General features: G+C 43.5%; 6 protein-coding genes across 9 annotated transcripts in view; 4 read left to right on the top strand and 2 right to left on the bottom strand.

The window, feature by feature from the left end:
• Positions 1-224: 224 nt before the first annotated feature.
• LOC6726217 lies at positions 225-8,059 on the top strand. Its single transcript, XM_016172453.3, has 6 exons — positions 225-3,320; positions 3,756-4,206; positions 4,277-4,791; positions 6,921-7,282; positions 7,354-7,543; positions 7,610-8,059. Exons 1-6 carry the CDS (start codon positions 722-724, stop codon positions 7,771-7,773), a joined length of 4,281 nt encoding a protein of 1,426 aa, XP_016039744.1. The 5' UTR covers positions 225-721; the 3' UTR covers positions 7,774-8,059.
• On the bottom strand, positions 4,898-6,776 carry LOC6726218. The gene is made up of 2 exons (XM_002107157.4): positions 5,608-6,776; positions 4,898-5,533 (listed from the first exon to the last, which is right to left on the bottom strand). The coding sequence occupies exons 1-2, from the start codon at positions 6,663-6,665 to the stop codon at positions 5,047-5,049; spliced, it is 1,545 nt and encodes a 514-aa protein (XP_002107193.2). The 5' UTR covers positions 6,666-6,776; the 3' UTR covers positions 4,898-5,046.
• LOC6726216 lies at positions 7,952-9,380 on the bottom strand. The gene is made up of 2 exons (XM_002107155.4): positions 9,201-9,380; positions 7,952-9,142 (listed from the first exon to the last, which is right to left on the bottom strand). The coding sequence occupies exons 1-2, from the start codon at positions 9,273-9,275 to the stop codon at positions 8,624-8,626; spliced, it is 594 nt and encodes a 197-aa protein (XP_002107191.1). The 5' UTR covers positions 9,276-9,380; the 3' UTR covers positions 7,952-8,623.
• A 700-nt stretch (positions 9,381-10,080) lies between these two features.
• LOC6726215 (WW domain-containing adapter protein with coiled-coil homolog) lies at positions 10,081-19,260 on the top strand. 4 transcript variants are annotated; one of them, XM_044923531.1, is made up of 15 exons: positions 10,081-10,359; positions 10,592-11,100; positions 12,052-12,088; positions 14,431-14,779; positions 14,848-15,099; positions 15,160-15,234; positions 15,300-15,375; positions 15,486-15,571; positions 15,641-15,736; positions 15,800-16,215; positions 16,278-16,516; positions 16,579-17,039; positions 17,101-17,270; positions 17,389-17,516; positions 17,586-19,260. In XM_044923531.1, exons 2-15 carry the CDS (start codon positions 11,060-11,062, stop codon positions 17,662-17,664), a joined length of 2,505 nt encoding a protein of 834 aa, XP_044779466.1. In that variant the 5' UTR covers positions 10,081-10,359; positions 10,592-11,059; the 3' UTR covers positions 17,665-19,260. The 4 variants fall into 4 exon arrangements, with proteins under 4 accessions (XP_044779466.1, XP_039152345.1, XP_039152344.1 ...); XM_039296411.2 differs by having other exon boundaries at positions 10,082-10,354; positions 17,395-17,516; XM_039296410.2 differs by having other exon boundaries at positions 10,084-10,354.
• A 215-nt stretch (positions 19,261-19,475) lies between these two features.
• On the top strand, positions 19,476-20,698 carry LOC27206776. Its single transcript, XM_016182588.2, has 3 exons — positions 19,476-19,655; positions 19,724-19,897; positions 20,030-20,698. The coding sequence occupies exons 1-3, from the start codon at positions 19,569-19,571 to the stop codon at positions 20,621-20,623; spliced, it is 855 nt and encodes a 284-aa protein (XP_016039741.1). The 5' UTR covers positions 19,476-19,568; the 3' UTR covers positions 20,624-20,698.
• Positions 20,699-21,099: 401 nt separating this feature from the next.
• LOC6726213 (inactive dipeptidyl peptidase 10) overlaps positions 21,100-26,327 on the top strand; it is a 99,742-nt gene continuing 94,514 nt past the window's right edge. The window contains exon 1 of the mRNA XM_039297623.2: positions 21,100-21,364. The gene's annotated coding sequence lies outside the window, so the exon portion shown is untranslated. The remainder of the gene's footprint in view (positions 21,365-26,327) is intronic.

The raw sequence follows: 26,327 nt of genomic DNA, 5'->3' as shown, positions 1-26,327 counted from the left end.
TCTGCTGGGATGCGTGCCTCCATAAAGCCAAATCGCATGGGGCCTCCCAAGATCGCACAGGGAAGCACTGAGCAAAAAGTCCACTTAATATTTCAGTTTTAGCGAAATATTTAAATAAATATTTTAGATAAGGTTAGTTGTCAATTTCATAGACAATTTTATTTACTTACACCTATCATTCTACTCTATTACTCCTACATAATTGTAGTGTATTTTATTTAATTTAATATATGTAAAAAAAAAATCTAAAAAAAACTAGGATAGGATTTACGTTATCTATGCTCCTGTACTTTCGATTCCTTATTCCATAACTTATCCAGCACTTAACCCTTGTGTGCCCCATTGGCGATTAGATCGGCAATTTGGCATGGCTCGATAACTGTCGCAAGGCCAGTTAAGAAGATAGTTGGTTGTTTGGCTTGGGGGGGGAATCTACCAGCTAACTGGAGGCCAGAACGTTCGAGGGGTTGGGGTTACGGGAGCTCGAAGCGAAGAAGAGGAGGAAGAGGAGCTTGACTGGGAGGAGGAGGAGCAGCGTTACGGGCCAAAAGCCAAGTGGCCGAAACTGTGATGGCGCAGGGGCCCGAAGACGGGGCTTTCACCGACCGGCTGAGTTGGGCCCGCAACTTGGGGCTCGTTTCATTTGCCAACCAGCCGCGCAGCCAAACAGTCATAGTAATATCGTCGTCGTGGATAATCGTCAGTTTGGCGAGCATTAGACATGGTAACTGGGCTGCCCGTTGTGCTCTTGATCGTGATCGTGGTCGTGGATGTCGTCCATCCAACGGGGGCCATCGACTTTGGCTATCATCCGAGTGCCGAAGAGTTCGACAGCCTGGTGCGCCAAAGCTGGGGTCGCGATCTCCTCCAGCGTCGCGTCCAGGATCGCCGTTTTGTGCCGCGCTACCAGCATCAGACCTCCATTCGTTTCGAGCCGCCGGAACTGGATTTTCAGCTTTTCGATGAGGATCAGGATCAGGCGCCCTCGCAGCCGTATGTCTTTGAGTCTGTGGAGGAAAGCCAACCGGGATCCACAATTTCTGATCAATTCCATGTGCAGAGCGAACTGCTAGATATCAAGGAACCCAATCCATCGCGCAAACCCCAAACAAAGCCACAATCAGCCGGTAATGGCACCACATTTCCCATATACTTCACCCATCCAACCACCGGGATTGTCTACGCCATTAGCCAAGTGGGAGTGGGTCATAATCCCAATGGAATACCTACCCAAAGTAGGAATGATAGCAATTCAATAGCGATCTATGTAACGAAGGCGCAGTATGATGCCGATATGGAGAGTCTGCGGAGGCAATATGAGCAGCAATGCCAGCCGATTCCACCGGGAACGGTTATATCCACGCTGAATCCAGTGCATCATGATGGCACCACCGCCAGGCCACAGATCATCCGACTGAAGAAGCCCAAGAATCCAATTACCAAGCCCAGTAATAAATTACCCAAACCAAATTATCGACCACCACCTGTGATGGTAACCAGCGGACCCATCGATCATGTTTCCGATCAGCTGCTCAAGCTGCCCCACCGGACGGGGAGCACCACCAGAAGCACAACCACCACCACCACCAGCACAACTTCAAGGCCAAACACACGCAGGAAGAAGCGTAAGAAGATACCAAAGAATAAGACTAAAGTGATCAAAAAGAGGCCGGGCTATGGGGCAAATAACACCAGAGGTCCGCAAGGCTCCTTGCCCATCATCCTGGGCAAAAGACCGAGCACCACCACCACCACCTCGCGACCACCGCCGGCTTATACGCAACTGGAGAAACCACATATGCCCCAGGCCACACTGCCCACTTCCAATGTCTTTAGTCAGCATTTGTTGAGGAGCGACTTAGAGCCGGCGGAAGAAAGTGAAACACTAGAAGAACAGGAACCACTGCAATCGAATGAGGCACTGAATCATAGAATACGGCGCTCGGTGAAAGATATTTCAAGAGATGAAAGAAGGGGACCACTTAACGCAAAAAGAAATTTATCTTTAAATTCACTTAAAAAGAAAGTACTTAAAAGTGCGGTTAAGAGAGCTAAGCTCCTGAAGAATCAGGGAGAATTGGATTCTTCTAAAGCACTTCACCGTAGAAGTCGTCGCTCTTTGCATAGCATTAAAAATGGTGGAATAGAGAAATCTGTAAAATCAGAAAGTGCGACCAAAGTTCCTCCAGAGGAAGCTGAAAAAGAGATCACAGCAGAATCTACAAAACGATCACAAAAAGTCGTATCTAAGGAGTCCAAAACCATATTATCCAAAGCATCCCCAAATGGAGTAGCAGCTCGGCGGGTGAGTACTCCCAAAAGGCGCTCACCGAAGGGAAGTTCCAGAAGGCGAAAGACCAAGCAGCAAACACCACCATCCACGCAGAAGAAAGAGAAGAGTTCGGGTGGCGTACTTCACATACCCACTGCCCTGCATCTGCTCCACAAAAATCACAGTCAGGATGAAGTATCCAAAGTTCCAATAAATGCCAATCAAAAAAAAAGAAGAAAAGTTAAAGAACGCAAACGCGGAAGACCCCAGTTGCCCAGTTTTGATATATTCGAGCTCATGTCCGATGGCGACTACGAGGATGAGGGGGAGGAGGAGGAGGAGGAGCAGGACGACGATGAAGACTACTATTTCGAGGACGAGCACAAGGATGTGGATAAAAATACACCCAATGAAAGCAGCAGCACAGAGATGGCACAGAGTGATCTCAAAGAAGATAGCAGCTCCGCGGAGGAGGGCGCTGATTTTGGAGCTATGGTGGAGGAGGAAACAACGACCACAGCGACTATATCGAGCAGCGAGGAGGAGGATGCCACGTCAAGCACCAAGAACTCCATGGCCAAAAAGAAGATTCGCATCAAGAGGCGACCGGTGGACTCCGATGAGGATTACGACGATGATGAGGACTCCGGAATTGCTGGCTTCTTTCGCATGATCTTCTACCCCGTCCAAGTGGCCATGTCGCGGCTCATGGATGGCTTTGGCACTCCCGATGAGGAGGAGGACAAAGAGCCAGCCACTCCATCCGTTTCAAAGTACCCCAGCTATACCCTCTATCACAGCGCCCACAGCAATGAAGCCTATGCCGAGACGGATGATGAGGACTCGGAGGATGAAGAAGACTCCTCCTCGCTGGGCAGCTGGTTTGGCTCCTGGTTTGGCCTGCAGCGACGCACTAAGAAGATCGGCAGCACTACCACTACCATGCCAGTGCCATTGCCCCCGCCCACCAAGGCGCCGCCCAGTTGGCTGGAGTCCTGGTTCGGATTCGGCTCGACCACGGAGGCGGATGCGGAAGATGACTACGACAGTGAGTACTAGAAAAAGAGTGTTCAGATTGCAAGGATGTTAGGTAGTACCATGCCCTAAGTAATAGTCACGCTATATAAGGGCATTCAAAACAACTTCATGGTTGATTTGATATTAATTTTAGGAAATATAGTAACGATGATTAGACGACAATTCATTAATTTATACGTTTGGCTTTTCTAACATTGTTTTCAATCTAATTACCGTGCAATTAAAAGCTAAGTTCTAGTTATTCGAGTGATTCATTTAATGGCGAGATTGGCTGAATGAGCAGGAAGATAAAAGGGAAACCCAGAACCTAATTGAATGGCTAACGGAGTGGGTCTCCCAAATGGGTTCTCGTTTCTCCTTCACGCTTTCTGCACCGCTAGGAAACACATATAACCAAAGAAAAACAGCCCAAGCACAATATATGACTTATTTTCCCCGTGAACAGAATGGTTTTCCAGCTGGTTCGATTCGCGGCCAAGACGTAAGGTTAGACGTCGTTCCACTACCTCCACATCGACCACCTCGACGACTACAACGACGCACACACCATCGGCGGCGGCCCAGGTGCCCATCCTGACCATTGTGGATCCGCTGAGGAATCCACAGAACTGGATTGGCATACTGGCCCATCATATTGTCAATTCCACTGGTAGTGCCATCTCCACGAGCACCAGTAATCCGCTCCTCCAGGCACTGGCCACTCGAATGACCACCAGGGGAACCACTAGCACCACAACCACCACGTCGCGGCCGGAGGTACCCAGGCGCATAAGCTATGATAAGTACCAAATTTGGCGCCTAAAGCCGCAGGATGAGGAGCAGGTCCGTGCACTGGAGGAGTTCAAAAAGGGCGAGGACGGCGTTAAGTTGCACTGGCTCAAGGGTCCAAGTCTCAGGTTAGCAAGACCTAAAGCTCAAAAATGTATGATGGCAATCAATTCCTTCTCACTCACCTCATCATTTCAGAGGTCTTACGGATGTTCTAGTGCCACCCAAGATGCTCGTGGACTTCCAGGGCACTCTAAACTACGAGGGCATAGCGCACGAAGTGCTCATTTTCGATGTGGGCAAGGCCATCGCTTACGAACTGACCAAAGAGGATTACCTACAAACCACTCGTCCCTCGAAGCCGCGACCCACGGCACCACCGCCCATGACATGGAATCGTTACCACAATCACGATGAGATCGTCAAGTATCTGGAGACGGTGCGAATGCGTCATCCGCAGCTCGTTGAGCTCATCCACATTGGTCGTTCCTTCGAGGGTCGACCCTTAATTGTGGTAAAGATCGAATCCAAACAGACGGCGGCGGCGGCGAACAACGAAGGTCTACACACCATCAAGCGACCCAAGCGGAAGCGGAAGTCGGGCCAGGCTAATGCCGTTTTCGTCGAAGCTGGAGCTCAGGGATTGGCCTGGATTGGACCCGCGACGGCCACCTGGATGATTGCCGAACTGCTGCGACTAATGAAAACAAACAGTGAGTATACACATATACTATTACCGAACTGTATCTTTTCGAAACATATTATTTCACGATATTCACGATAATGGTGGCCCAGATCATAAATATCAATTTAATGATATCAAATTTGTCTCTTAAAGTTTATTCAAATTGAAATTTTTGCAAATGGTCGAATGGTTCGTGTCTCCAGGCAATAGGCAATACATATAGTTAGGCAGTCTCAACTCAGCTTAAGTATTAGTGGCGCCCAACGTGTGGCGTCATTGGTGGTTACTGCAGCATGCGAGCCAGTGTGTCGCGCATCCAGAGCACAATGGTGGGTGGTTGTTTCATCTCAGTCGGAATAGCATATCGTCTGGAGCTCAAGAAAATTGCCCGTCCCTCGCAATCCGTGTACCTCGTTTTGCGGTGCGTGTGGAAGCCCAGGCTAGGTCCACAACTGGCTGCCTTCTTAATCTTCGACTTATGGGCACAGGTCTTGGCTTTGGAGGCACAGCTCTTGGTCTTGGCCTTGGTGGATCTGTGAAAGAAGCCAATGCCACCACTTTTGGCCCTGGAACGGGCTCGATCCCGTGAATGACAGCAGGAACCACTGAGGTTCGTCACCTGCGATATGGCAAACGCGACGAGCAGCAGCCCGAACACAATGGCCACCGCCACCTGAATGTTGCGATCGGCGTTCTTTAGGTCCACCAGCAACTGGACAACATGGTAGCCCAGAGTAATCCAAAATGTTATCGTGCAGATGGCAAAAAAACTAGTGGAAGATTTCGTAGATTATCAAAGAGGTGGAATGATCCGTGGAAAACAGATAAGTAAATATATACTCACACTAAAACACCGAGGACCTCCAGTAGGAAGGTAACGAAGAAGTTTAGCTGTTCACTTCCGAAATCTGTTCCAAAAGTTCCCCGCTGCCCGGCGCCAACTGGCTTATAGCCTCCACCTTGAGCTCCTCGCAGGGCGCTCTGCACAGGTGGGCCTCCTGATCCCGTTGCCAATGTTAAGGGGCCAGTACCCATGGTTCCCGAACCTAGAAAGCTTCCGGGATCAACGCCATGGGCCTGGCCGCATCCGAAATCACAGCCAGTTCCATAGCCACAGTCCTCATCGCATGCAACGCCCAGACTGCATCGGTCCTGGCCCAAATTAGCGGCGCCCAGACTGATGGCGAATCCCAGGGTGTCTCTGCCGGCAGGTCCAGCGGCAGCTTGTTGTTGCCGCATCGCCCAGCCATGGTGGCAGGCTCCCAAGCTCCTCTCACTTATACCCCTGTTGCCATTGTTGTAATCCCCGTTGGACATCATGCTGCTATACCTGTTCTGATCGTAGATGGCGTTCGGGGAGAAGTTTATATTGCCGTCTATAGCCACGGGAGTGGATTCAAAGCGCAGATTGCCCCCTGCCGGCTCATTGGATGTGGTTCTCGCCGAAGAGGTTCGGAACACCTCTACCACTTCCTCCGATACCCGCGTACTATCCGAATCCCTGGCTTCAGCGCTGAACACCAAGCTAGCGTGTGGTCCGTGCACCGCCGAACCCCGGGGACTGGCCGCCTCCGGAATGACCATAACCCCCGGATTTACTTCTGACACCTCCGATGCGCCGGATTCTCTTATTGGTACGATTGGTGCTCCACCTTCTTCTGGGTTTTCGGTAACTTGTAGGCTGTGCGGAGCTCTTGCGATGCGAGAAACTCTTTTAAGTCGTTCGCCCAGAAGGGATGTCATCATGGTGGGTGCTTGATTACCGTCCGGCTGGAGGAGTATCGCTTTGGCGGTGGCAGGCAATGCTGAAGGACTGCCTTCCGCTACTCCTCCTCCAACTGATGGATTCGATTTGGAGCGCACGTATTTACGCGAGGACTTTCGGGGTCTTCGCCTCTCCATTCTTATCTTGATCCAACTGGAGGAGAAGTGGCAAGCTGTAGAGGCCTAAAGTAAACACTATCGATTCCTGGGTCTACAAATATACTGACTAACGGACTGACAAAGGGATAACTAATGTATTTTGAGTTGGGGAAAAGCGGCTACGTTGATCGGAACAACGTATACATTTTCTTAAGCGAATTAATATATTTAAATTTATTTAATTACTATGTTAAATAATGTATAAAAATAACCCATAAAACGTCTACTCAACAGAAAGCAACGAGGACGTGGAGTTCATCCGGAACACCACGTGGTACATAATGCCGGTCCTGAATCCGGACGGCTATGCGTACAGCCACGAGTACGATCGTTTCTGGAAGAAGTCGCGATCGCAGCACCAGACTCCACCTCCCAGTGGTCTCCTCGACTCGGCGATGACGTGGCTCCAGCAGAAACGGGGTCCGGATAAGATCTGCTACGGGGTGGATCTGGACAGAAACTGGCTGTATCATTGGGGCAAACGGGGCAGCTCCAAGGCGCCCTGCAACGAGTTCTACGCCGGTCCAGCGCCATTTTCCGAACCGGAAACCAAGGCGGTCTCTGAGTTCCTCATGGATTATAGGACGCAGATAAAGGTATGCTTACAACTACATAGTTTATCATTAACTCTCTTTACATTTATTAACTTTAATTATTATTTTTGCAGCTGTACATTTCCCTACAGGCCTATGGTCAGGTGATATCCTATCCGGTCAAGGCCAATTCCACTTTCAATTCAGAGAGATTGGATGATTTTCTGGACGTGGCGATGGTGGGCACCGATGGATTGCGCAAAAAGGGTAGTAAGTCCCGATACAAGGTCGACGCATCCAACGATCTAATTGAACAGCGATCGGGTGCGTACTATTTATATTATTTATAGAGATTGATCTTCATTCGTTTGGTTACCTTGATTTCTCCAGGCTGTGCGGACGCCTTTGCCGCCTACGAGATTGGAATTCCCTTTAGCTACACGCTCCAGCTGGCGGACAACGGAGTGCACGGCTATCTGCTGCCCAGCAGTGCCATCGAGCCCACGGCTCGGGATGCCTTTGAGATCATAAGCGGCATGCTGGACTACATATGAGGCTGGGATGCGCAGATCGGATTCCAATCGAAGTCGAAGGCAGCAGGGATTTGGGGTGTGGCTACATGTGAATGAGTTTTAGTTCCTTTTAAACGGGCTTTGGTGGCTTGCGTTCCGGAGATCACTTGCCGTATTTCCGGAATACATTCTCCAATACTTTTAGCTGCATTTATGTACGTATCTTATGCATTCGAAATTTTTTTTTATTTCATACAAATTCCCTTAAGTTGAGATTTCCGTTTAGCATAATAAATATTATTGTTATATGTATGTATATTATAATTAATTATCAGCAATTTTTTTTGGTAGTTTTAATCCCGTTTAGACTAAATAGTATACTATAATAAAGTCTTATATTTGATCGAGCATTCGATTGCTTCGCTTTCGTATAACATTATGCATGGATGCCATGTAGGGAGATATTTTCAACGTACAGTATTTCTTAAGTTCTTGCCAAAGGTACGCACTGTCTTAGTATTATATTCTGATATAATATGGCGTGCGTTGCCTTTTATAAATTCAATTTCTTAAATATTCGAATATATTCTGTAGCCTAACAACAAACTCCATTTGGATATCCTTTTGGGAAGGCAATATGAATAGCTTCAAGTCAATTAAATGGAAATACAGTCTCAATAGCTGATAATTCTTATAGAGATTACTCGAAATTCGTTCGAGATTGGAAAATATTCGTCTAACCTGACAAAATGCATGTTTTGACAATGCAGAAAGGTAAACGTTGATTGAAAAGCAAGAGCATACGGCGAAAAACTACAATACTGCCAGCTATGTTTAAACTCAGGAACTGGTTACCAAGGCACTGTAGTGGCTCCAATCTTCTGTCCTCCGCCTAGGCGAATCGCTGGGAGACCATTATCTTGGCCGAGAGCTTGGCAAAATTCGTGTGGCACTCGTTGCCGTGGAAATAGAGTCCAATTAGCAGCTTGAACTGAGCTGCTGACATGGGATACGGTTCCTGCGACATGACCACAATGGTGTCGATGCTCTTGCCCGCCTTCTGTCCCGCCAGGTTGGCCAGGATTTCGCGGTAATTCACAAAGGATGCCGAGCACTTGGCAATTTGACGGACCATTTTGTCCGTGGAGCACTGCTGCATCACAGGACGCAGTAGTGCATCCAAAACGAGCGACTGCAGGTCAAAGACTATCAAATCGGGACTGCACAAGGACTCGGCGCTATCCTGCATTTCCAGCATGCGAAGCGGGGTGCTCTCCACATCCACCAGTTGCAGAATGGTCAGGTATTTGCTGCAGTTATGGGCCTCCCATGGATAGCGCTTTGCCATTCCCTGCTGGCGACTGGTGATCAGTAAGACGCGCTTTTCTTTGGTGGCAAAGCGTTCGCATAGCTAAAAGAAATGCAATTTGATGTTCAAAAACCAACCCAAATCGGTGTTCCCAACTTACCTTTGCCAAATTAAGGGCATAATCCTCACTGCCCGTCAAATATATATAGTTATTGTTGCAGTCGCTTAAACTCATTCCTTGAAAATGCTTAGAAATTAAACAATATATATTTAAGGAATTCTAAAATTCTTCTGCCGCTATTATCGGTATCGGGATGAGTTTTTAATAGAGGTGCCAAAACATCGATGCTAACTAATATCGATGCACCGATGTTTTTTTATTTATGCCGCACATCGATGTTTATTTCAGACTATCGATATCTTTAGGTTAATCACCTAAATAAATATAAGCTTGAAGTCATATATATTTTTTTAAAATTATTATTATTATCAGTTATCCCAGCTTAAGATGTTGCATATAAAAATAAATCTCATTGATTTTAAGTTTGAAATATTATTATTTATTGATTTGTTTTATATTACATTTCAAATTAATACAATTTAATAATATATAAATATGTTTTCTTATTTCTAAATGTAAATAAAATAATACATTTTTTTTAGAAAACATCTAGTTTTTTATTTATATATATTTATTATATCGAAAAGAATTTGTAAATACCAAATGCAATGCAATAGATGATAAATTAATATAAACTATCGTTACAGTAGCATCAAAAGTTCATAAAAATCGGCTATTGCCTATATACTTTTAAATATATGTCATGCATAATAACCAAAGCCAAATAAGATTTTAAAGTTAGGTCTATATATATATATATATCTATAAATTTATTATTTAATTACGAACCGAATTGGCATCCCAGGCCGCAGAGTGACCATTTTGCATTCCGTCCAACGCCTAGCGGTGTTAGGCACTAAAAAATACCAGAAGCGGGGCGCCACCTAGAGTCCACCATATCAACCAGCCAATTGGCACATATAGCCGCACTCTTCTCGCGCTCGCGTAGCATACCGCGCGAAAGGGATAGCCGCACGCAGCGACCGATTGCTGGCAAACTCAACACAGCCGTGCCGACGAACAGACCGCACAAAGCGTAATGCAAAAGAATTGAAAAAAATCATCAAGTATAGAGGCCAAAAAGCGAACACAGCAAGTCGGCGTATAATTTAACAATTGTCGTTCAATGCTGACAAAATAAATGCGGCGATTACAGCCCAGCAAAGAAGGCGAGCGGCAAATTGCGAATTGCGGTAAGGTATCTAGAAAAAAAGCGAGTAAAATTGAAAAGAAGTCAAACGAAATACGGATCAAGCGACACCACACACACATGCACGGACGCACGCACACAGTCACTCACGGTCGTGCACGCAGAGGCGAATGCCGTGTGTGCTTTAAGTGAAAAATTAAAGGCGTTCCGAATGCTAATTGCATTAAGAGGACAAAAAGGAAGCTGTCTAAAGGATTGCTATGAATGTTTGTACTTTTAGGAGGCAGTAAAATAAGCCGATAATACGGCGACCGCAATTCGGGCACACATATACGCCACACAAACACCGAGTCAGCGGGCCACACAGACGAAAAGCACACACACACACATGCCACTGAGAGCCTCCCATACAAGCAGACCACAACACACACACACACACATTCAAGCGAGCGTGCCTTGGCAGGTGAGAAGAAGAAGAGGAAGCGGTGGAGGCAGAAGGAGGAGCAAACAGGAGGCGCCATCGGCCCCAGAATATTGGATAAAATCGGAATAAGGCTGCATTATCTTCTCCACGAGAAGAGGAAGCAGCATCAGCACTACCAGCAACAGCAGCCGACGAAGGAGAAGAGGAAGCAGACGCATCAGCAGCAGCAGCAGCGGAAGAAGCAGTAGCAGGAGGAGGAGCGGGAGAGAGAGAGGGAAAACCAACAGAAGCAGCAGCAGCGTATTTGGCGAAAAACTTGCATTGATGGTAATGCATGCTAGAAAACCGCAGCGTATGAACGATGGGTAATATATCAAATATAATTTTCAATCTACCGTAATATCGGCAATAACAGTGATTCCCAACGTACTCACACTCACACACACAGGCAAACGCGCACCCATAATTGTATATTTTTTTGTTTACGTTCTGTCCTACTGCCATCTCGCTCTAACTCGCAGTGCCCGCGTTTCCTTTTTATCCTCCAATTTTCTCCGTTTACCCTAGTTAAGTGATTTTCGTAAATAAATATGTTTTCGCTATGTTTATTGCTTTGATTTTCCCACTTATCCATCTTCTCGCGCTACTCGTGTTTTTCGTCTTTTCACCACACAATAGTTGCCTCTCGCTCGCACGCGCTCAGCTGGCAAAAGGCCAAAAAAAAAAAAAAATAGTTCTTGTAACATTTACAGTTGCTTATTGCACTGCAAAATTAGTTCATATCCACTGTTTATCAAGCGCATTTCGCTTAGTTTGTTTATTTACCATCGCTTTTTAGCCGGCTTTCGATTGTCCGTTGAACCCAGAGCAACTAAAATTAATGACTGTCAACAAATCAATGCCGGCAATTGATAAGCGCTTCTGTTGATAAATAAAGCTCAATCGGAATTGGGAAATCGATTTACAATTGGCATTTTCCCTCTAAGCCCGTTAATTGTACATTATTATTAATATCTAAATATGGTTTTTTAGCGCAAATTGAGGATTTCAAATAGAGAATTTGACAAAAATCGATTGAAGTCAGTTTAAAAGTGCGCTGTAAATAAGCTGCAATAGCTGGTTAACTTCGAAACATGTACTTTGTCATGTCATAAACATTGTCGTGTTCCTTCAAATAGTCACTTAAATATTTGCCCTTAATCATTACATATTTAGGCCGAGTATAGCAGAACTAACCCAACTATGTGTGTCTTATATACCCAACTTCATTTGAAGGCAAACTAATTAACTCTTCATCTTTCCCCACCATTTTTCAGGTACTTTGAGAAGCATACCAGTCACACATCATACCAGGTAAGCAGACCGATCCGAAAATTCTCCTCGAACACCGCAATTAATCACATTTACATGCCAGCCTTTAGTGGACATTTTTAATTTTGTAGTTTAGCTCATTAGCTCGTAGTGCACCCAAAGCCACAAAAAAGAAAAAAGAATGTAAAAGCCAATGTAAATCGTATTTTATCGAACCATCGATTTCCCTTCTGTCATTTGCTGATATTTTGGTAAAATCAACAAAATTTGCAAATTGTATAGCCTGGATTTTGGATTATTTTTTTGTTCATATTTCTCCTTCTTTTTCCATCGCTGTCTTTGTTGTGCATCCCAAGATCTTACGTTCCCGTAACCTCATCCATTTTTGAACTGACCGAATCGTGTTTCATTTTAACCCATTCAAAAACGCGGCATTGCAGCCTGAACTGATCTTAACTTGAGAAACGAATCTGAACGCATCACTGCTAAAAAAAACAGAAAACAGAAAACAAATCCAATCCGAATTCGATCATTTAATCAATTACAACATCTAACCGAACAGCACAAACAAATGCTTTAAATCGAATGATATATATGGTTAAAAGTATACAAATTTATCAAACTATTTTAATTAGAAATCGAATGCATAACCAATTTCTAAACTCTGCCTAAGAAATAGGAACCTAATCAAACTAAAATAGCCTTAAAAACGACGTAGTAAACAATTATACACCAATATTAAAAATAACATGAATGTGCAACGGAAGAACAAACCAATTTCCAAATTGTTTAACGAAATAATCAACGACAACAACAAAAACACAAATGTGCCTCATACATAAAGCAACAACAATCAATTAAGACACCAACAAATAATAACTAATGCAAAACAAATAGGAATTAAACCAAAGCCAAATCAAGTGTGCCCTCAAAAACAAGCGACCAATTGGACTTTTAATTCAAATAGAAATCGAATACACTTCAATTAATTATCTATGAGGAGCAACAAAAACTCCTACGGCAGCAGCAACAACAACAGCAACAACATGGCTGTTGATCTCTCCCTTTCGACAACAACAATTGCCAATTGCAACAGCAACATTAGCAACCACAATAACAACAATAACAAAAGCAGCGCAGCAGCAGCGACGCTGGCAGCGAATTCAACGCCTTCAGCAGTGGGTCTCTGTCGCCTAGAAGTAAGTAATCCAAAGATCCCAAAAAATAATGGTTAAAAACAATAGTAAAATATAAAAACGCAAACCAAGTGACCAAAAACCAATAAAGTGCCACGAACATCGTGCTGTGCGCAGGAAAACCAATCCTGCCAAGCAATAAACAAACATTCAAATTAAGGAACAAATAAAATCACTTAATAATGAATAATAAAAATCAAAAGAAGGCAACAGAACATGAAACATGCAGCAGCAATAAATCTTCCATCCAAACTCGTATATTTTCAACAAAAATCTGACTAAAACGAGACACAAATCGCCGCTATTAAAAACATCAACAAATTATGATTTACATACCAAACACCCAAAGAGCTATTATTGTATATGTTTAAAACAATGAAACACCACTCAATTATAAAGGATTCTTTATTAATTATTATACAATTTTTTTGATAAACTCAAGATTGGAATTTTTATGGATGATACCAAAATTAACGATGGACAACAAACAAGGATTATAATTTTGATTAATATTAAAATGGACAATTCGATTTTCAGTTTGGATAAACCGAAGACAACGACCGACCAATGTGAACCAAAAACGAATGTATCAATTAAAAACATCCTAAATATTTACTTTCAATTAAAGTATAATTTACTCAGGAGACGACAAAACAAACCACACACCAAACACACGACACATTTCAAAATTGTTCTCAATTACACATTTGATTTCTCAAACCATCGGGAGTTTCATTTCACCCAACTTTCCTTTCATATCCTTTCGTTTCCATTGGCAATAATCACAAGCGAGAACATTGGCAAAAGTAGCTGGCATTATGCATTAACTTATGATTTTCCTATTGAGTAGATTTAGTTCAACTAACCAACCACCCAACTTCAAGAGTTACAACTAAACCGAGACTTAAATCAACCGCTATTAAGAATGCAATACTGAATATACCAGTGGGTTGGTACTTTCAAAGAGATACAGTAAGGATTTCCTAAATGAATTCCATTCGTTGGAACACGGGATACTCATAAATTGGCTACATTACTTGATGTATTGATTATATCGACCACATCTTGAATCCTTACTGCGATTTCTTAGAGAGTACTTGACATACATTGTATTTTGTAGCACTGTGCAATTGATTTTGGGAATGTAAATCGACTAAAAACTGTGTGCGCTTCTATTTACCCGTGCAGAGCTCAAAGTACAGCAGTTCAAAGCGCGACTACGAACGCGATCGTTCCTCCAATTATCGCGATCGTGACCTGTCGCCAGGCGCTGGCGGTGGAGGAGGCGGCGGATCCGCTGGAGGAGGTGGCGGCGGCAGCGGCAATGGCGGCGGACCATTGAACAATGGCAACAGCTATCGCTCCCAGTCGCCGGACATTGATTCGCCGTCGTCCCGTTCGCACGATCTGCGCGACCGCAGCGATCATCGGGGCGGAGGTGGCGGCAATGGGCGTGGCGGCAGTGGCGAGCGGTACAGCTTTATGCAGAAGATGCGGGATCGAGATCGGGATGTCTACAAGAAGGATAAATATTCAGGTGAGTTGGCTGAGCAGCTGCAAGTTGGAGTTGTATACCACAACAATACATTATTTTATTCTCCATAGATAAACGTGATCGGCGTGGCAACGATCGCGACTCGGAGTCGTCGTATCGCACCAACCATGATAGGGATCGTCGTGGCGGAGGAGGCAGCGGAGGCGGCAGCGGCAAGCTCTGCTCCTCGCGGGAGAACGACAAGCGATCCGGGTCCGACGATCGCGATCGGGATCGGGATCGAGATCTGCGCGACTTGCGCGACAAGCGGGACCGCGGTTCCGATCGCGACAGGGACATGTACAAGAAGGACAAGTACGCAGGTAGGTCCAAGTGCCCATTTACACCACATTTCCCCTAATTTATGGCTGCTTTTCTGTTAGACAAACGAGAGCGCAGCGATCGCGGTGAGCGGACGGCGCGATATGGCGACTGGAGCGAGCATGTCAGCTCATCAGGTGAGTCCACCTATGGCAGCTTATTCTTCTCCAGGCTCCAAACTATAATATTGGGTTGCTTTCAGGCAAAATGTATTACTACAACTGCAAGACGGAAATCTCTCAATGGGAGAAGCCAAAGGAATGGGTGGACAGAGAAAGGTAAAGGCAATGGCATTATAATATGACCAGCAAAGATCTTGGGAAGAATCTGTAATAAGAGCACCCTAGTCCTAGCTTAAAATAGTCATTAATGTGTTCTATGGTTACAGAAATTTGCCGCGCGATCAGCATCGTGAGAAGGATTATCGTGACAAGGATCGCGATCGCGACCGCGATGATCGTTTCTCCAGATCAAGTAAGTTAATAAGAACCTGCTTCAGAAATTTCAGAATTTGATATTCAAAACTTGCGTTTTTCATGGCAGCATACAAACATTCCAATTCTTCGCGCGACAATTCACGACTGAGATGGAATTACGACAACGATGGCGGTCCGCCCAGTCATCGAAGGCGTTTGGATGGTGAGCATAACGCAGGTTGCGTAGGATCTACATAGTTAATTGATTTTAAAATCCTACCGACAGGTCGACACAACGACAATGCTGATATGGATATAAGCGGCGACTCGACGCCTACCTCGGAAGCCAGTTACTCGCTAAGCGGCACGCCCACCACACACGGCGGCGGTCCGGGCGGAGGCGGTCCCGGAGGCGGCGGCGGTAGCAACAGCGATCAGCCAATGGGCAATGCCCTGCCCCGTTTGTCCTCCCACCCAACTGCCAACTCCTCCGCATCCGTGGCGACGGGCACAGGTGCGGCGGGGGGACTGCACTACGGCAGCGGAGCGGGTGGTGGCCCGGTAACGGGCGCCACAATGCTGCCCACCATGTCGGGAATGCTGAACAGCAACAGCAGCAACAGTGCCGGCGGCAGCAGCAGCAATGCCAGCAGCAGCAGCCTGAGGAACTCCGTTGTCGGTCACATTGGCTCCACATCTGGCGTAAGTTTGGCTTTTTGATAGCCCTGAGCTTTGGCCTAACTCTTTTTTTGTATGCATTGCAGACGACTGTGCCCACACTGGGAAGTCAGGATCCGCACCAGCACCATCTGAACTCGAATGCTCCACTGCCACCGGGTGCCAAGGGCAAGGATCAGGCGCTGCTGATGCGCCAGAAGATGCACCTGGGCCTGGGCGTCCTCGATGTACAATCACATCACGGCGTTAACTCGGTTGGTTCGGTGTCAGATGGGACCAATCACGCCTACAATTCGGTCAATAACTCGGTCTCCGGCAGCTTACGGTAAGCTATTGAAGGCATGTTGCAAGACCATCAAGTAAACTTCATTGATATCAATATTGCAGGGACAACAGCGTTAACTCGCCGTTGTATATGCACCACAGCATGTCGCCCTCGTTGAACTTCACCAAGAGCCCCATACCGACGATTGTGGGCCACACGAATAACATGAGCATCGCCTACACCTGCAATCCACCCTTTGGCCTCAAGGCTACCCTCGATGGCGGAGTGATGGTGGCGAATGCCTCACCGGCCACGCCCGGTGGCAACGCCTCCTCAGGCTCCAGTGGAGCGAATAGCAGCCAAAGCATCGTGCCCGGCATGGGCCCCGTCTGCGGAATCAGTGTGATCACCTCGATGGGCAGCAACAGCGGCACGCTTTGCGAAGGACCGCCAACGCCCACCCAGGAGCTGGATTTAAGCGGCTCGGCGTTGGAGCAGCAACAGTTGGCCGCCGCAGCGGCAGCCGCGTCAGCGTCCAGCCTCCAGCTACAGGCGGCGCAACAGGCCCAGCAGCAGCGGAAATGTATGTATTTGAAATTCCGAATTTAAAATATATGACAATGTTTAATTATTTGTTATTCCAGTGGATGGCACGTCGTCGGCCACGCTGAGCTCACTGCAGAGCTGTGTGAGTTCCTCAGGACAGGCGGCAAACATGCGCGGTCCCGAGATTTCGCCAAAGCTGGCCAAATACTTCCGCGCCGATCTGATTGCGCATGTGACCAATTGGCACGCGGAGGTGCTGGAGCGTCAGGTAAGCTGTGAGGTAGCATTTGCCAGCGAATAAGGCACTAGCTCGACCTCTTAACATACATATACAATATATCCATGGACTCGAACTGATTGTAAATGTTTTCCATTGTTTCTCGAAGGCGCAGAAGTGCTGTGAGGATACGCACCTGTTCGGCGACATCACGTGCACGAGAATATGCGCGGAATTGAAGTGCGCCCGCAGCCTGGTGCGAAGCACCGAAATCAATGCCACCCTGCAGGAACAAAAGTGAGTGTCGCAATGACATCTAAATAGTAGTGGTTCTAACCAATGCATTTTATGTATTGCCTTTCGCAGAATTATGTATTTACGCCACCAGATCCGCCGTATCGAGGAGTCGAAGACTCAGAACGCGTTCATGTCAGACGATACTTAGGATCAGGAGCAGGTTAGGCTGCGCGTACATCGCAAGCTGTCTGTTAGGCTCAAAAAGAGCTTCTTCTGGCGCAGCTGATGATGATTGCGATGATGATTGGTCCATTGTGGCCGCCGTCAGCAGCTAGCCTTTGTCCTCGTTTCGCAGGCCCGGATTTACCCCTATTTATTGAGGGCATCTGGAAATGGATTAGATGATGACGACGACTGGCGGTGGCCCACGACAATGACTGAGAAACCGCGTGCATCCTGCTCCATCCTCCTACTTCTCTCCTCTGGGCGACGCATCTCTCCCCACCACCACAACCAGCCCGCGATTCACTTGTGTTCGGATCGAGTTCCAGTCCCCAACCGACTATATAGTGGCAGTATGTAACTGGCTGAGCGGACTGCATGGACTTGGCACAGGACAAATCAGGATAAATCAACCAACAGCTGCAACAAGAACTTCAACAAGAAACACAAAAACTAAAACATAATTTATAATTAGCAAAGCGTAAATTAAAAGCAAAAATAAACTAAAATAAGCATTGCATTAAGCAAGACGGAGGAAAAGCAAGAGAAATAGCCACAAACAAAACACAGCATTCAATTCAAGATAACTACAAAAGAAGAATACAGCCGACAACAGCCGACCTATCAAGATCAAGAAGCAATATGGATAAAGCCTCGTATCGAATCGAATCAAATCGAATCGAAAGAAACAAAACAAAGCAAAAGATAAACAAACGAAATAGGATCAACAACACCAGCAAAGCAACAACACCAACAAATAACAAGTCAACATAGTATACTCAACTGCAATAAAAAGCTAATTAAACTATATACAAATTATATATAAACAAATATATATAAATAGAGTATATGAAAGATTGTATATTTACATCCACCTAACATAAATACGGAGGATAAATCATGATGATAAAATGATTACGATGACAACCAAAATGCGAGTCAAGTCGAACCGAATGCACGCTTATCGGGACGAGGAAATCGACAATTTTATATATATATTTATTTGTATATATATTTATAGGTTGGCAACCACCACACTTCCCACATTTATTTTTACAGTGCAATCAAAATGTTTGTTCAATCTGCTGATCGTCGGCTTTGTATCCTGCTAATTGGTGCAAAATTTATATCGTGTTTTGTAGTTATTTACCGATTACAATTCATATTTTTTATTTTAAATCGATAAGCTTGCAAATTTATATTTTTACAACACACCATATTTTTTAACCTCCGATTCAAATTGCAAATAGATTTGTTTTAGTGTAGTTTTTTTTGTATGCACTACATTAATGTCTTTACGATATATGATCATATATACATAAATTTTATTATATATGCATATATTATTTATTTGGCAAAAGCTACAATTTTTTTGTTTATATAAGCGTAGCGAAGCGAAAGCAGACACGAGGGAGAAGGGCGGGGAAAGAAGAACTAACAATTGTAATTTTGAGTTTTTTTTTTAAATCTTAACTTGACAAACCAACAAACAAAAGGAATGGATCTGCGAATCGCGCAGATTCGAAACAAAAATAAAGCAAACAGTTTAATAATGATAATGCTAATAACTATTGTAGATATACATATAAATAATATATAAAAAATATATTAGCTAAGCGTCGAAAACAAAACAAAAAAAAAACAACCGAAAAATAGAAACTTTTATTATGAATTAATTAAAAAATACAACAACAACAAAATAATGGTTAACATGGTTATTTCAATGGGGAGTTTTGTTCATCGAGCAGGCGTTTCCTTTCCTGATTCCAATGTCACTCGCCGCGTCACAGGAAAGCATCAGTTCCAATCGTGCTCCCGTACACGAAAGTCATTCGAAAAAATCTCTAACAACAAAATAATAATATTCTATCGATTTTCTTATTCTGAACAATGAATAAAAACGAGGAAACCCCATGGAATGGATGCAATTGTTGCTATTGCTCGTGCTATTGCCCTTGCTCCTGCTCGTCTTTAAAAGTGAGTCGCCGCGAATAGTTCTCGTTTCTGGTTCATAACGATTCAACTATTCTTCAATAATAATGTAGCGATACAGCTCCGATGAATCGAGTCGCTGCTTCCTTCTTCGGAAAGGTTTGAAATATAGATATGAATGCGAGAAATGCTCAGATCCCAGATGTACATTAAGCAAAGCGCCTGGAATGGAAATCCGTTTATCGCACCCGGCGGAGTCCACTTCTCGAGCGCCACAACCAAAGCGGGTAAATATAGGCAATAATTAGTTTATTTCAAAGTATGTACATATGTACATGCCGCGAATTCTTCAGTAATCGCTATTATCAAAAATGATATATCCCATCACTGATTGTTTCTGATTATAATTACGATCTTAGAGTTTTATCATACAGCCGTGTCCTTCGGATAAAGGACGAAATAGTGCTAATAAAGTGAAATATTCGACTCCGATGTACGAAAGAGAGACAGATAGAGAGTCCAGCATATCAACACCATTCAGTTGTTATAAGGAGGATATACGAAGGCCAAAGTCCTCGGATAAATGTAAGTTTTCCGGAAACTGCAACTGCTTCACAACAGAACAGCCAAGAAAGTTTGTTTCAAGAACTGCCGAAGAAATCCGAAGGGCGGTTCGGGCGGAGATTGCAGAGATAGAGCAAAAGAGGGCAAAAAGCTGTAATTGTGCCTCCTGCAAGCCACCGCAGAGTGTGCCCTTGTCAGCTAATGACAGAACGAAGAGTAAATCTAAAGATGAAGATATTTTCACGGAGTCCGAGAAATTGTTACTTGGTAAAATTGATTGGCGCACTACTGCTACCGATGATTTAACTAATTCCGAGCTAATTTATTCGACGATAAAGCATTTGCTGCGCATATGCCTGAATAACAAGATAATCGAGCTTGGCCTCCTGGATAGTCTGCATGAGGCGGTGGCACTATTCAAAGAAAATAGGAGGAAACGAGATAACTGATGGGATTCCTTTTTATTTTTGTAATATTATTTTATATTTTATATAATTAAATTGGGGGTAACGGGGGGAAACATATTCGACTTGTCTTCTTAATATTTGGGAGAGAACTACAAATTTATCGCGAAGAATTCGAAGTTTAGAAGCTGATCGCGAATTCAGCAGGTTCACAAAGGAGCTAAAATTTCAAATTTGGCGCCAAAGGAGCTCTTTGCAGCGAGAAGTCGGAGAAGCCGTTGGAAAAGCTCAAAGCTCAAAGCTTGCGAATACCCAATAGACGAATTTGCAGCGCAGCGAATTCGCCAGAATGAATCGCAAAATGAACTTTCGGCGGGGGGTGGCGGGTGAGGCGGAAAAGTTCGCGTCCGTGTGCGTGCGTATCTGTGTTGTTTTCCTTTTTCCTTTGGGTTTCTTTTTTTTTTGCATTGCCCTAGCATAGCATCTCTGCTTCGTTTTCGTTTTCGGAGGACGACGAAACGCCAACAAGTAGCAGTTCAGCATTCGACGCGTTCGCTTGCCAGCGGACACAGGACCAACTAAACGGGTCAACTTTCAGCGAAACGGTTGGGTTTCGAAAACGCCGAGTAACGGTTATCGGTTCGGACAGTTCTCGAATTTTTTATTTTTGTTTGAGAGTGTTTCGCATGTGTGAAGACATCAGAAGAGCGCGGTAGAACCAAATTAATAAAATAAACTTGCACCTTTAATTTCTTGTGGAAGTTCACTAACCAAAAACTCTCAAGGGTGAGCAAAAAAAAAATTTAAAAAAAAATATATTGGAATTTTTTAAAATGTGGATATCACATTGTAGTAATATAATTTGATACAAAAGTGCAACGAACACAATGCCATTAAAATGTGAAGTTCCTATTAGCCGAGCTATTTATTTTTGCACATGCATGTAAAATTATCTTAAAAACGTAAAAAAATTGATAATGATGCCTTTTCAAATATTAATAATACATTTAATATTTATGTTTAAATTGTTGTGCTTTTGACAAATAAATAATGCACAATAAGTAAATATTGCTGGCCTGATGTTGATAAACAATATTTAGAACAGCACATGGCGGAAAACTTTGCTGTATAGTTTTAAATTTACTGAAATACGCGACCATTTTGGACTAGCCTGTATGTCCTTTATGATTTCCCATTTGCAAATAGTCAAACTCGGCAAAAATCGCGTGAAAACCAGTTGAAAACAGGCAGCTAAAAAAAGGCAGCCTGCATACTTTATTTTGAATGCACTTTGAGGCTGTCACATAAACCGAACAAACAGGCGAATATACAAATACATATTTATGGGTGGGGGCTGGAATTGCTGCCCTCGTAGCCCTTGTAGTGCACTCGAAGAAAATGTGGGTCAGTTTTTAGATATATTATTACTATTAGCTATGAATAGGAACTATATATTGTTGTGTTGGTCGATTGCACTGCGGGCTATGCATGTGCCCTGATTTTTTTTTCAGTGTGCCACGCTTGAGTGCTTGTCGCGACCACTCATCATCTGTCATTGATTTGTTTTCCGTTCCATTTGCCCCCGCGACTCCTTGGACCCCCCCTCCACCCCCTTGTAAGCTAATTAGAGAAGGGTCCAAGGATACTGTCATGTCCTTCAAAATGATTTGCGGCTCTCTTCCGCTTATTGTGTTTGATTTCATGCACTTCTTCTGGCTGCCCTCGAAATTTATATCGCTTGCCCGCCAAAAATGGCGAAACTCTCTTAAAGCTAAAAAGGGGGAGGGGGGGTTGAGGCGGAAATTGGGGAAGGGTGTTTGGGCGGAAGGACCTTATTGACAATGGAGCATTCTGCATTCTGCGCGCTCTGGAATGCCAAGAGTCGAGAGTCAAGAGCCATAAATTTGACGCCGCCAAGTCCTTTTGGCATCCACAGCAAACAAAATGCGTTAAGGCGGCGCGGGGAGGGGCGGGGCGGGGGAAAATCATAAAGGAAAATTGTAGGGGCGAGGGTGCCGGGTTGATGCGGTCATTTGAGTGCCAGCAAGAGAAATGTGCAGCAAACAAAAATAATAATATTATTTTCATTATTAATCTACAGCTATTATTTGTCTCCACATTTTCGCCAAAGGGTCTTCAATGCGTTTGCTAAAGTTTTTCACGAGAAAATTTAAGTTTTCTTCTTTGCACTGATGCAGATTCAGATACTTCCTAATTAGTTTAACGCTTGTAACGTTGTATTATAATATATTGGCAAAAGTTATCTACATATAAATATATATTTAAGAATAAGTAAAGGCACCTTCAATCAAATTAAATTAATAAAACTTACTCGTGGTTTCCCTCACACATTTATTTAGTTGATTAAGTCCCCAATCAATTGAATTCCCACGCCCAAAAACCCAAAAAACCACAACCTCAGACGACCGCAGTTTCTTAATTGGTTAAACCAAATTTCCTTTGACCTTCGTTGGGAATCGAAAAAAAAAACGAAAAATCAGTGGGAAAGGAGCGTTCCTTCTATTCAAATTATGTGCATGTATTTCACTTTCGTTTTCATTTGCGACTTTCTGCCGCTGCTTTTCTTGATTTAGACTCTTGTTTCGGCCGGATTTCTGTTTATGGCCAAAAACATTGGCCAGCAGTGCGGTCGAAATGCTCAATGTTGATGTGGCTGTTGTTGTTTCGTGCTTGACAAACATTTTCATTTTCATTTTCATTTTCGCTGGCGATTCCTTATTGCTCTTGTTTCGGCAACTGCACTCAATTTTATAGCCTCTTCGCATTTTATTTAGTTGGCTATTTCTTTTTTTTTTTTTTTTGTGGATGGGGAAATTTTCAATGGAATTTCCCAGGGAATTTCGCCGCCCCAAAATTGAGGCAGAAAAAAAAAAATGGAAACAGCTCCCTGTTATAATTTCATTTACATTTTTATTTCCTACCGGACGCCTGTGACACAAAAAAAAAATTGTTTTCACCATGTTTTATGACTTTGGCCTAATGTTTTTGGTCTGATTTAAATGAGCTAATAGAAGTGGTCCAAAGTCGAGGACACAGTTTTCCGATCCCCAGAGAACTGCGCGACACTTATACAAATTGCATTTATCATCTGGAGTTTTCCTCGAACATTTTTGACTTACGAACTTGCTCGACTCCAAAAGAAAATCTGCAAGGAAAGTGGAGCGCAGTAAACACATTGTCAGCAAACTAAAAAGGAGAGCATCCAGGCCCCACCACACTTCCTTTTTGGCCGTGTTTTTTATGAGGGTTTATCCAGACCCGAAAGCCACAAAAAAAATCAGCAGGGACATACTACTTTGCATACAGCTGTGGATGAGTGAATAGGTATCTTAAATAAGATATCTAATAATTCAACATATTTAAAGATTTTATACTTGTTAGATATTAATTTTTGTTGATAACTTGATATTGTTACTTTTAATCCAGTTTTCAAAAATATTTTTTGATTTCTTTTAGAACTACAAATTTTAAAAACTATTCTTATTTGTATATAAACTTTTGAAAACAACCTCTTTGTTTTGCCACATTTGGTCACGTAACTACAATTTCAAACAAATCTGTATCGGTTGTCCAAAATCAAGATACATGGCAATGAAATCGTAAACATCTAGCTCTGATTTCCCACTTTTCGAGCCTACAGTTTTATGTGCGACTTTTCTTTATAGCCGGGCGCTACAGATGTTGCTTTGGGGCTAGAATAATATATCCATATATATATATATATGTATATATAGCGATTGGGGATAGTCCAAATCAAGTGTGGGATAAGTGCGAATGAACTGTTTACGATGCTGATTCTAAGGGAATATGTTTTCTTTTTCACACTGGCCTAAGAAAACAGTAAGCAAAATACATTTTAATTTTATGGAAATTATACAAACGTTATTATTTTTATGGGATTATTATGCGGTCATCATTGGTGGTGGTGTTGGCTTATATTAATGTAGTATACATATATATGAGTCACAGCTTATTAAATTCAAGTGTTTTGGCTATTTAGAAATAGAAATACGGGTTCAATCTGAGAATCCGAAACTGGCAGATTGTAGCGGTAATCGAAATAATTCTTTCAATATTCCTTATCCGCTTCCCATATCGATTTCTAATCCTTCAATAATGGGTTTTCCTCGAGAACCAGGTCGGTTTGCCAGCATTTCCCTTATCTAAGATGGCTAAATTGTTTTTTTTCCTGCTGATTATATCTGATTGTTGTTGTTCTGCTGCTTCTTCAACATTTTCCCCAGCCCCTCAGTTGTTGTGGAAAAGGGGGCGTGGCAGGGGAGGTGGGTTTGGCTTGTGGGCTGCTGATGTTTCGCATGTCATTGTCGTAAGTTGGCATATGTCACCAAGGTGTTATGCGCACATACATATACTCGCCTTTATATATATGTATATATATATATAAATGGTATATATGTGTGTGTACATCGTCTTTTTTTCTAAAACAACGAAAAATTGCGAAAAGAAAAAGAAACCCGGGCACAAATACATTTAAAGTGTGCGTCGCATTAAGGTTTATGTGTGCGAAAAGCCAACTCGGAACATTTGTGTTTGTGTATTTAGGGTACTTAGTTTTTGCGGGGTATACTCCATTCGTGGGTGTCTTGATTTCGAAAATATATCCTTGAGGACTTCAAAAATATTTGGAATATTTAACATCATTACAGGGATGTAATTGATTTAAGATATGAAGATATGTTTAGAAACATTAACCAATTAATAAATAATATTTAACTGTTTAGTTCAAGAGATATTTTAAGATATAATATAAAATGCATCTGTATTTTCAATTATTTTGTAGAGCACTGAAAGTGCGTTGTGCACGCAAAGAAATTCGTTACTTTTGAGTGAGATTTGCAAGAGATTTTGGGGCCAGAAAAAACACTTTATTCGCTAGGCCATTACCCGTTTCCACCTTCCGTCCTCGCGCCTTCCATTACTTTGAGAGTAAATTTATGTTAATAACAAAATCAGCAAAATCCTTAAATTGTCATTAGCTAAGCCTTTTTGGTAAGTCCGCCGAGATTTTGTCGCAGCTTTACATCTAGTATATATGTATATTAATTTTTTTTTTTGTTGTCATTTGGTTGGCTGGTGTTCTGGCGGCAAATTCAGCGGCTTTAACCTGCGACCCCGGGCTTTTAATGGCTTTTGTTGGGGTTGAGGGATTTTCGACCTGGCCCAAAGTGCCCAACGAACACGGCGAATGCTTTTAGGCTGGCCAGGACTAATTCCCCGATTTTGTGCCGTACGAGTTGCAATTTTTCCTTGAATTTGCATTCAAAGTGTTCGGGTGACTTGGGCGGATTTACGTTGCCTACTTAAGTGGGCCGGAAACAGATTTTCTCTGCTTTTATCTCCGTTTGCTTTGATGCATTTGTTTACGCCTCTTATCGGCCATTGTTGTGCTGTGCATTTCCGTTTCCGTTTGAGCTACGCCCTTCCTTTTGGTCCAGTACGCAGGAGTGGGACTCTGGACACTGGACTCCCCAGATGCCTTTCCATCTATGAGCGAACAAATTATGTGCCAATAAAAAGTGGCCCGCTCGATGCTTGCCAATAAAATCCATCTTAACTTTTATGGCCCAAAGGGGCCACCTCTCCTTATCGGCCAAACATGCTGTGCGGAGAGAAAATATCACAAATGTTTTCATTTTTTATTCTTAACGAATTATTTGTTAGAAGTATTTAAATTTAAGCAAAAAAATATTTATATTTACTTATAGCC

Source organism: Drosophila simulans, chromosome X (genome assembly GCF_016746395.2).
Source record: "Drosophila simulans strain w501 chromosome X, Prin_Dsim_3.1, whole genome shotgun sequence".
In the NCBI taxonomy this organism is placed as follows: Eukaryota; Metazoa; Arthropoda; class Insecta; order Diptera; family Drosophilidae; genus Drosophila; species Drosophila simulans.
The sequence above is the reverse complement of the archived record's forward strand: the minus strand, read 5'-3'. Positions and strand labels throughout refer to the sequence as shown.

Bases quoted from the DNA above. Each gene is read 5' to 3' on its own strand.
- LOC6726217 (XM_016172453.3), top strand. From the start codon at position 722: ATGGTAACTGGGCTGCCCGTTGTGCTCTTGATCGTGATCGTGGTCGTG. The intron at 4,207-4,276 runs GTTAGCAAGACC...TCATCATTTCAG, and splicing joins CTCAAGGGTCCAAGTCTCAG to AGGTCTTACGGATGTTCTAG. The intron at 7,283-7,353 runs GTATGCTTACAA...TTATTTTTGCAG, and splicing joins ATTATAGGACGCAGATAAAG to CTGTACATTTCCCTACAGGC.
- LOC6726218 (XM_002107157.4), bottom strand. From the start codon at position 6,665: ATGGAGAGGCGAAGACCCCGAAAGTCCTCGCGTAAATACGTGCGCTCC. The intron at 5,534-5,607 runs GTGAGTATATAT...ATCTTCCACTAG, and splicing joins GAGGTCCTCGGTGTTTTAGT to TTTTTTTGCCATCTGCACGA.
- LOC6726216 (XM_002107155.4), bottom strand. From the start codon at position 9,275: ATGAGTTTAAGCGACTGCAACAATAACTATATATATTTGACGGGCAGT. The intron at 9,143-9,200 runs GTAAGTTGGGAA...CATTTCTTTTAG, and splicing joins ATGCCCTTAATTTGGCAAAG to CTATGCGAACGCTTTGCCAC.
- LOC6726215 (XM_039296408.2), top strand. From the start codon at position 13,042: ATGAGGAGCAACAAAAACTCCTACGGCAGCAGCAACAACAACAGCAAC. The intron at 15,572-15,640 runs GTAAGTTAATAA...TTTTCATGGCAG, and splicing joins TGATCGTTTCTCCAGATCAA to CATACAAACATTCCAATTCT. The intron at 16,517-16,578 runs GTAAGCTATTGA...TCAATATTGCAG, and splicing joins TCGGTCTCCGGCAGCTTACG to GGACAACAGCGTTAACTCGC.
- LOC27206776 (XM_016182588.2), top strand. From the start codon at position 19,569: ATGAATAAAAACGAGGAAACCCCATGGAATGGATGCAATTGTTGCTAT. The intron at 19,656-19,723 runs GTGAGTCGCCGC...ATAATAATGTAG, and splicing joins GCTCCTGCTCGTCTTTAAAA to CGATACAGCTCCGATGAATC. The intron at 19,898-20,029 runs GTAAATATAGGC...TTACGATCTTAG, and splicing joins GAGCGCCACAACCAAAGCGG to AGTTTTATCATACAGCCGTG.